The sequence below is a fragment of the Lycorma delicatula genome, chromosome 2 (genome assembly GCF_047948215.1).
Source record: "Lycorma delicatula isolate Av1 chromosome 2, ASM4794821v1, whole genome shotgun sequence".
In the NCBI taxonomy this organism is placed as follows: Eukaryota; Metazoa; Arthropoda; class Insecta; order Hemiptera; family Fulgoridae; genus Lycorma; species Lycorma delicatula.
In genome coordinates this window covers 152602369-152612860 of record NC_134456.1, presented here as the reverse complement: position 1 = coordinate 152612860, position 10492 = coordinate 152602369, and the positions used below count along the sequence as shown (strand labels likewise).

The 10492-nt window shown below is 28.4% G+C and overlaps 1 protein-coding gene across 1 annotated transcript; it reads right to left on the bottom strand.

The window, feature by feature from the left end:
• Positions 1 to 402: 402 nt before the first annotated feature.
• Cdc45 (cell division cycle protein 45) lies at positions 403 to 6473 on the bottom strand. The gene is made up of 2 exons (XM_075356493.1): positions 5002 to 6473; positions 403 to 568 (listed from the first exon to the last, which is right to left on the bottom strand). Exons 1-2 carry the CDS (start codon positions 6176 to 6178, stop codon positions 555 to 557), a joined length of 1191 nt encoding a protein of 396 aa, XP_075212608.1. The 5' UTR covers positions 6179 to 6473; the 3' UTR covers positions 403 to 554.
• Between the last annotated feature and the right edge of the window lie 4019 nt (positions 6474 to 10492).

The following is a 10492-nucleotide window of genomic DNA, read 5'->3' as shown; positions in this document are numbered from 1 at the left end:
TGAGGGGGAAACATATAAGAAATGGTTATAATTCTGTTTTTTTACAATAACAGTATTTATTGAAAATTAATTTTTTATTTAGTAAAATTGTTAAATGAATTAATAATTTTGAAATTTTAAATGGCATCAAGAACAAGGTCTGGTTAAGAGAAGAGGAAAGGGAGTAGCAAATTAAGAGAGTTCATCAGTTAATGATAAACTGGATTTGATTTTAAGCAAATCTGATAACATTGAAAAGGAAATTATAAAATTGAAACAAGAACAAAGGATATATTAAATTTATTTATAATATTTAAGAAATGATGACTTCCATAAATTCAAAAATGGGAAAACATGATAATGTTTTCCCATTTAATATAATATAATTCCCATTTAATATAATCAAAATCCCCCTTTGAGAAAACTGAGAATAATTTAATATTTTAAATAGAACATCATCTGTAATTGGGTTTCAGTAAAATGAAGAAATGATTGTCAATTATCACAGAATTTTTTCAAAAATGTTGACACTTGCAGGTTACCTCCAATTAAAGCCAAATTTAATAGTTCTCTCACTAAAGATGAGTTCCTGTACAAAAAAAAAAAAAAATAAAAATATAGGAAAATTACAAAACTTTCAGTTATTGGATGGGAAAGATGAGAAAATCAAGATAACCTTGTTTACATTAATGAATTTATTCTCCTGAAAACTGGAAGATCTTCAAGGTGGCCAAAACTATGCAACAAAGTGGTACATAAAGTATGTTTGTTTCGCAACAGGAAAATTTATATTTGAAAAGAACTATTATTACTACAATTATTTTTTGTTCTTAATTCCATTTCTGCTTGTATATTGCGTAGAAACAGTCTACTACTGTATTACTTACTGAATTTAGAAAAATATTTCTACTATATTTTAAGTTAAATATTTTTACTGTGTATTATAATGTATGCAACCAGTAATTAACAACGAAATGATAACCTACAATTTATTTAGGGGCTTCATAGAAGTGTCTTTCTCTGGAAAGGTAGATTGATGATTTTTTTTTTGGTTTTGTGAATGTATATGTGATTGTATGAATTCGAGTGTGAGAGAGTTATTTTGCCTATACTTGACTGACAGTGGGTACATGATTGATGTATTTTCGAGCGAGTGTGAAAAGAGTGTTTGTGCTGATATGCATTAAGGCAAGTCATTTTTATCGGCCAGGGATGTATTTTCTCTATGATAATGGAGGATAGTAATAATACAGTGTGAGAGTGTTAAAAATGTAAACAATATTTTCTTAATGAGTCAGAATAACCTAATGATCATTCACCAAAATATTAAAAATTTAAATACTTTTTTGTCATTAATAAGTTGCTGGAAAATAAAACAAGATATTAATGTTCTATCTGAGATATGACCAATGTCAGTTGATGAGACTTTTTTATGTAGAATAGATGGAAGATGAATGTACTTCTTTTTGTGTGAGTAGAGATTTTTCTAGAGCTACAGGGATTACTGTATTTGTATCTATTGTGAAGGGTCTTACCTGTGTGAAAGTAGACTGTGATGTTAATCTTTTAGAATGTTGGTCGTTTATTATACCTTTTACATTCTTGATGTTTGTGGTTGAAAAAAGCAAAATAAGACTTTGATTTTGAAAGGCTTACGAATCTTCTTCCTACGATTCCAATATGCAGTACTATTTTAGTAGGAGATATTAACATAAGCATTAATGAAAGAATAGATAATAACAGTGAACAATACTTAGAATGAATGAGTACAGTCCCTTACTTAATGCTGATACTAGAGTTACTGAGAAGGATAGGCTATCCTGTATTGATTACATTTTTAATAAATCAATTTTGTACAAACACAATGTTTCTAGAGCTACCATTATGACACATTTTAATGATCATATAGGGGTGTTGCCAAAGCTACTTCTAAGAACAGAACTCAGAATAATTTGGTAACGGATTTTGAAGAGGTTCTGAATTATATAGAATAGTCATATTTATATGAACATGACTAGATAAAAAAAACCGTTGTGAGTCAAGCTTTTGCTCTGTAGGTAGTATAACTTCATATGCAGCTACCTAGTATTATCTTTATCAAAAACAGGATGCTACATTTATTGACACAGTAAATTGATTAAACATCAGGGCGTGTTAAATTAAGAAACTACGAACTTTATATTTTATATAATGCACTGTATCATATATTTTTTTTTATTCATGTTGCAATTGAAAATAAATAGGTAATATTTAGTTTTGTAACAATCAATGAAACTTGGATAACATTACCAACCTGAAACCAAGGAAGACAAAACAATGGGTTACAATCAGGAAACCAGCTCCAAAGAAGGTAAAAACTGTCCCATCAGCAATACAGTGATGGACACTAACTTTTGAAATGTTCATAGCATAATCTTTACTGACTTCCAGTAGAAGGGTAAAAAAAACCCTAGAAATATTTTACATCTTTGCTGGATTGTCTAAATAAAGAAATAAAAACTACCACAATTAATGAAAAAGAAGGTCCTCATTCACCAAGACATGCACCAGTTCATTCTCATGTAATTGAAGCAGCAAAATTGTTTGAATTAACACTAAAAAATTCTTCTGGATCTCCCATACTTACCAAACTTAACACTTTCAGATTACTAATTATTTCCAAATATGAAGAAGTGGCTTACTGAGATTTACGCAAAACAGACATGGATAATCATTCTCTAAGGATGGTATTAAAAAACTTGAGCATTGTTGAACTAAATACGTAGTTTTGAAAGTAGATCTTGTTGAGGAATATAAAGATTTTTCCCGGAAAAAATTGTGTTATCTTAATTCTATACACACTAATTATCATTATTTAACATTCATGCTTAAGATTTTTTCCAGAAATTTATTGGACCACATGATGCATACTCCACAATAAGGAGTTTAAGATTTCTTTTTTTTAGTGAAGCTGAAGATTTTACAGTATTAAAATAAAATATATACTAAAATTTTATAAAATCTTTGCATTACAAATGAAACAAGTATCAAAAAAAAGTGCCAAAAAAGTTAAATTATGGGTATTAAGCACCAGTAGAAATTCGGAAAAGGTACATTTTATTACCATAGTGTTACATACAACCTGTCCCCATAAATTCATCAGCAAGGATTCAGTTTTTCAAGTTTTTTGGTTTTTACGTACACTGCTTTCAAAAAAGAAATCGTCAGAACGAAACTATGAAAAGTGTTGAGGATTAAAATAATTTTATATGGTTTCTTACTCCATCAAGAAAGAATTGAGCAAAAAATTCCATAAAATCTATAAAAATGAGTGTAATGATTTCACTGAACTAATATAGAATGAACTGAATATCATTGTCAAAACCTTTTTATTATCTCCCTAGACAAATGATTAAAACTGATAAGAATACCTGTTTAAATTCCTACATCACAGGAAAAAGAATGTCGGTTGTTTAGTTACACTTTTTATGTTCTTGATGTTTATGGCTGAAAAATGCAAAATAAGACTTTGATTGAATTTGAGTGAATTTTTTTACAAATACAAGCGTTGTAAGTACATAGAGATAAACAAACAACCAGCTTCTTTAAAAAAAAACTTGTTTACGTACACATACAGAATTTTTAACAACATAAAATCACAATAAATATATATATCTTATTAAAGATATCGATTAATTTTTTGATTTTACCATTTGATAAGATATAGAATAAATAAATCGATTCAGAAGTAAACTATGCTTTAACATTGTACAACTTAAGTAATAATTAGGAAAAAAATATTGTAAATGAAACCAGAACATTATAATTTTCTGTTTCTTTTTGCTGAAAGGAAGGAGAATAAAAAAAATTACCTAGAAAATTATACAACCATCTTTGCCACAACTGTTAAGCCTGTAACCCATTCAGAAACTTCATTAATTATGGCCATTCACCTCAGTACTTACAACAACCATCTAATGAAGTTGTTATTTTCTTTAGTCCAATATCATTATGATTAAAAGAAGCTAAAAAAAATATACTAGATAATAAACTCATTATTATTAAAAAAATTATTTAAAAATCTAAGTGATGTCAAATAAATGGGGAAAGTCCAAACAAATACAACAATTAATTAAATATAAAAAATAATACAAAGACAATATTTCAACACAGAAAATAAATTGAATCGCAATCAATTTTCAAATATGTAGCAAATTTTCGTTTTTTTAACTACTTATTGAAACAATTAAAAGAAATATGTTTTCATACATTTAGCCACTAACTAAAAATTTAAGAAAATCAAAATTTCATAGTCTAAAACTAAAAAAATTTAGCCAAAGTACACTTGGACATTACCAATAAGTTTCAGTTAGGCTGTATATAATAACTGAATTAAAATCACACATCATTACAGTAGATCAGAGAAAATCATCAAAATGAATACAATGTATTATCCTAATAAAGCTGTTAGTGAATCAAAGAACTTGGATCTATCTTCAACTTTCATTCTAATAATATTAGTATCAAAGTAATCCATTTCAATACTACAATTTATTTGTTTTGCAGCTTGTTCAAAAGCTTTGCCAAAAAAATTTCTATTTGTAAATTCTGTAACTGGTGGAACACCAACAACTAAGCATGTTTGTTTGCTGGGTTCATAAGGAGCAGATCCAATTAAAGGTAATTTATTTGACTTCCTTCTAGAACCAACTTGTGTATATGCCCTTAACATAAACCTTGCAAGCATCATTAAGCACTGTGGATTAGCAAAATATTGGGCTTCAACTGTGCCACCTTGAATAACAAAATATAAAAAACTACCAGCAGAAAATATTTGTTTCATATCCATAAAAATTTTTACCTGTCTAAATAGGGATACTAACATAGTTTTTGCTGCTTCAATTCCACCTTCAAGTAGTTCTTTCTTCTGTCTTGATAAACAATCTAAAGCTTCTAAAAAACAATCAACCCTAGATCTTTCTCCATAAGATGAGTTCATTAATGCAATAAGGGCATAGACATAATCAGATGCGTAAAACTTACCTCTAAAACCATATTGAAGTACAAACGATGAGAAAACAAAATTGTTAAGTGAATATGATTCAGCAGCTTTAATCATCATATCTGGGAATTCATGCCGCAATTTAATGTCCATTGAGCTGAATAACTGCCTACTCTGTACTAAAGGAAGCCCCATTTCAGCAAGTAACTGTTGCAACCGCTGTTCTCCTCTTTTAGTCCATAATTTTAAATGCACTGCTGTAAACATTGAATGTCTTAAACTGGCTTCTACCGTCCAGTGCCTGTAAACAGCTAGATTCATATCATTTTCTGGTGTTATAGATAAAAATGAACCACTTCTTGAATTACTGGCTTCATCCTGACTCGTTATAAGTTCACCATTCAATATGCTAGACCTTTTTTTATTAGATAATTCATCAACATATTTTCTCAAATTTTGTAATTCTTCTAAATACATATCATGAGCAGAATCACCAAGAATAAGATATGATGTCAAACCCACTATTGCCCACCATAAAACATCAAGATTTCCTTTTGATACTTTCCACAAAAGTTCAAATATAATAACAGAACTACATCTTCCCAAATATGTGAACTGTGAATATTCAAATATTATTCTATTCCTTTTTTCTTCCCACTGTCTTTTATTCCTTCGTTTTATTATAGTTTCTTCTGCTAATCTCAATCTTTTGGCCTGCCTTCCTTCATATTCTTCATCAGAATTACCGGAATCTGCATTTTCTGATTCATTACCTTCTTCACCTTCATTCTCTTCGCCCTCATCTTCAGAACCTTCAAAAACATCCCCAAATGCTGGAATTTGTTCATCATCTCCAGGTAAAGCTACAAGCCGAATTTGTGATAAACTATATATATTACAAAGATCAGTTGGACGATGACTATCAATAACAAAAATGACCACATCTTCTTCTGGTTCAATTAGATCGACTAAATCAACTGTTCCACCACAATTAACAAGAATAACATATTTCATATCCTGCAAATGATCATGGAATGCAGTAATTAGATCTGTAACACCTAACACTGGTACAAGTGTATACATAACGTCTTCTGACTGGAATAACCACTGAAGTATTTTGCAAGAGCAGATAGCATCAATATCATAATTAACTAATAACAAAACATGTTGACCTAAAAGTACATCATAAAATTCACGAACAATATCCTTCACGAACATTTCTTTAACTTAAAAATAACATTTTAACATCAACATTCTCTACGCAACTGCTGTCGATTGTACATCTTTCATTGAGTTCCCGCCAAAATCCGCGATCATCTTAGCATACAAATGATATTTTTAAAATAATATTAAATTAATTTCTTAAAAACAACGCCACCCTCACAAAATTGATGCACTTAGTTTGAATTATTTCATAAAGCTATAATACTAACATAAAATAAAAAATTGTAATAAAACACACGAACTTAACCACAACATTATGGCACGCCGATAATCACTGTTTGAGAACTACTCTGACCACAATATCGACATAAGCTTAAAACTTTCATTGAAGATATATATCGATTATACTATCAATACTTTCGTAAAAATCGAAATTTCAAACGTCGATGATTTAGTGGTTTTTTATTTATTTCGTCCGGTTATTTTAGCTTTGGCGTTTACTGATTGCTGCCGTTTCGGAGCTCTGGTTTGAGAGTTAAATTATTTATTATTTACTTATATTTATTTCAAGATGTTTAAAACGTTGAGTATGGTTTGGAAGTTTATAAACTACTGGTATTTTCGATATTTAATGGTAACGGAATTATATATGGTTGAAACGTGGGAAAGAGTTGTAATGAGTATCCTTTTCTAAGGTTAATTTTGTTACATTCTTAAACTTTAGGTTTCACATTTGTCTGTATTACTCTATTGCGTTATCTAAATGTATAAATTCTTAAACATAAATTTTCTTATCATAAATTAATTCATTATCCGTAATGTTGTTGGTTGATCTCTATACTAATTAGCGAGTATTCATGTCCAGAGAACTGGGTTAAGTTGTGATGAATCTTAACAATACTTCTTTATTTTTTACTTTATAAATGCGGGACGTCATTGTACTTACAAGAATAGTGTAACATTAATTTGTAAAAATTCTTTTGTAATGTTCATTACCTTGCAAATTTTCGTATAAATTTGAGAATTCTGTTACTTTTGTTGGACGTTAATTTATATTACATAAGACTTATATGATCATTTACTACAGGTTTTTAATGTTTTTCTGTATACGTCTAACACCAATTCGCTAATTTAAATAACTACTCGCAATGTTAATTCGCTTGAATATTTTAAATCGAGGTTTTCACCTGCTTTAATCTTACTTAACATACTATTTAGATGTAATAGGATATTATAAGAGAATACAGTTTTAATTCATAAATTATCATGAAAAAAATATGTTCAAACGTATAAAATGATTAATTACGTAACTATAACTATGCTTTGAAGATTAACATAACATTAACTATAACATCATTGAAGATTATGATGTAGTTTCTTATGCCATTTTTATTAAACTACTGTTCGCCTTTAAATAATGAGATAATAAAAAATGATGCTTGCCCTAAAGAGATAAGGAAATACATTTAATAAGTGATAAATTAACACTTTGATCTGTGTTGATCATGTCAAATTAAGTATTCATACATTTTGTATCTTAAGTTCTTGTTTGCTATTTAAAGAGTTATATGTAGTGTTTTATATTATTGTGTATTCTGTTTCTATATGGTGATTTGCAGAGTTTGATTTTATATGTGTTTCCTTTGAACTTGTGTTAATGGTGTGCCCAAAATAGTTCTAAGTGCAGTTACCACAGTTTAACACCTTCAATGCTGTGAACCATGTACATCGCAGTAATTGTGTTACTGTGGAACTGCGTGACAGTTCTACAAGCATACTCGATGTCTATAAAGCAAGCTTCTCCGATGTCCCCCCCACTTACGGCAGCAAAATTTTACATTAGTTTGACATTTTGGCACACTGTAAGTCTTATTTCTTTACATTACTAGTTGTATTGGTATGAATTAAAATCCTTTCTTTTTTATTATAGAGTTCCATCAAAGGTTTTTTGTAATTCTTAGCAATTACTTGATCTTACTCATTTTTGTTCATACTTTAATGTACCACAGTTTGTGATATGCTTAGGATCAGAAAAACAAGATATCTAAATGCTAGAAAGCAAGTTTGGACAGTGGGTGACCCATGTAAGGTAAAAGTCTGCGCGATGTTATCAGTACTAAAGTCAATTAGCTATCAGTTTTATGATTTACCAAGACCTGTTTAGATGCTAATCCATTCTGTGGAGAAATTAGGGTTAAGATTAGACTTTTGTAGAGTGAGGTTACAGATAAATTACGAAGGTGTGGCTAAAAACTTAACCCAATCTCGTAGGACACTTGGCTGAATTTATGATTCATCAGAAATATAGTCACTACAGGGAGAGTTAAACCACATGTTCCATTCTATTATTCGTGTATATAATGGTGTACAAACACCTCTGTCAGTAATCTTAACAGCTGAGTTCAACTGTGACAACTATTATTAACATTAGTTTATGGTTTATTTCTTTCTCCACAAAACTGTTAACAATAACCTCTCACAGAACTTTAACCTCCCTACACTGAATGGATTAGAATCTGAACAGTTCACCATAACTCACAAAACTGATTGCTATATGAGAGTACTGATAACACGGCATGGACTCTGACCTTGAATGATCACCTGCTTTCCGACATTTAGATAATCTTGGGTTCTCCTGATCCTAAGCACATCTATAGTATATTAAAGCAAGAAAAGAAAAATGATCAAGTAATTGCTTAAAATTACTTTTTTCAACATTTCTTAGCTAAGAATATATATATATATTTTTTTTTCTTACTTTTAAGAACTTTTTTCTTATTTTAATTTAATTTCCAAATCAGATTTTTGTTAAATAATTTAATAAACATTTAATATATTGTAAATTATAGAAAAAAATATTTGCACCCTTAGAAAAATATTTCCTGTCCATTCAATATTACAGAAATATTTATATTTATCAATTATAAGTAAAGAAATTTACATATTTAATCTTTTTGCCCATTAATATTTTATTTTACGGTTTTGTTTTCAATAAAATAGATCCTCTATTGTGGTCATGGCAGTTAATTGTTATTATTGTCACTTGCTTTATCACCTTTGTTAATTTTTTTTTTATTTATTTGTTAAATGATATAAAATAAATAACTCAAAAAAAAAAAAAAAAGAACATAATGTTCTATTATGTTTTTCATGAAAGTATTTCATCTAAACATCTGTCTATAAGTTCACAAATAAAGTAAATGTTTTTTTCAAACAGCTCCAATTAGATGGACCAGTAATCTCAAAATCAAAAATAAAACTTTTATATACATTAAAAAATTCATCTGTGTGGAAGATTAATAAAAAAAAAAATGAATTAATAAATAAAAGGACACTGTACAGTATGTTCTACAGTAGTACATAGCAAACCACCAAATATAATTGTGCTGCTGTTGAAATGCTTTTCGTTATTTTATATAAAAAGTGGTGTTTATTATTGAAAAAAACACAATTTTTTATAGTATTTCCAGTTAATCAAACAAAAAAGCTATCTCCAAATAACTATATTAACATTTTATTCAGGGAAAATAAAAAAGTCATACACAGCCAAAAAGAAAATAAAAATATTATTAAATAATAAATATTATGTAATATATTTATTATATTATAATAATAATATTATTGAAATATTATTTTATTTTCAGAGCCAAAAGGAGTTATAAATATTGTAAGTTAAAAAATTAATACATATTTTGAAATAAATCGAAAAATCTTGAGACACTCTTAATTTGCTGGTAAGGTGGATTTTCATTTTTTAATAATTTTTTATAATTTATTAAATGTATCAGCGGTGACCATGTTTGAGAAATTGATAACTCAATAATACACCAATTTCTTTAAAAAAATTTAGGTTTATTTGAAAATGGTGTTTTTTCTGAAAACAAAAAAATATTTGAAATTGTTTCTCTCTGTAAAAGCATGTTACTGTTTAGGCCAGGTAGATTATTCCAGTAGATAAAGTAAATTTAAGACTTACATCAGCCAACCCTATCCTACAAAAAAGTAGGTTTATATTTTCAGGTAAAATGGTCAAGGAAGTGCATTAATTTGTTAAAACAATATTTCCAAGCTATCATCTTCTGGTTAGATTTTTTTTTTAAATATATAAAAAAGGAGATTATTTTTCAAAGTGAATGAATTCTGGTATAAAATTTTGTTATGATTAAACCAAAATAATCTCAGTTTTACTTGTACCAGATTAATTTTAAAGGCCTGCATAAAATTATAAGAAATAAATAGGTAATGGAAGATATAAGTTATAACATTTTTTCAATTTGAGCCATACCTTTTTCATTATTGCAGGATTTTTATATATAAACCGAGATGCAGAACAATGCATTGGATATGAACCAATAAAAACGTCTCGCA

Coding starts and splice junctions, on each gene's coding strand:
- Cdc45 (XM_075356493.1), bottom strand. CDS start 6,178: ATGTTCGTGAAGGATATTGTTCGTGAATTTTATGATGTACTTTTAGGT.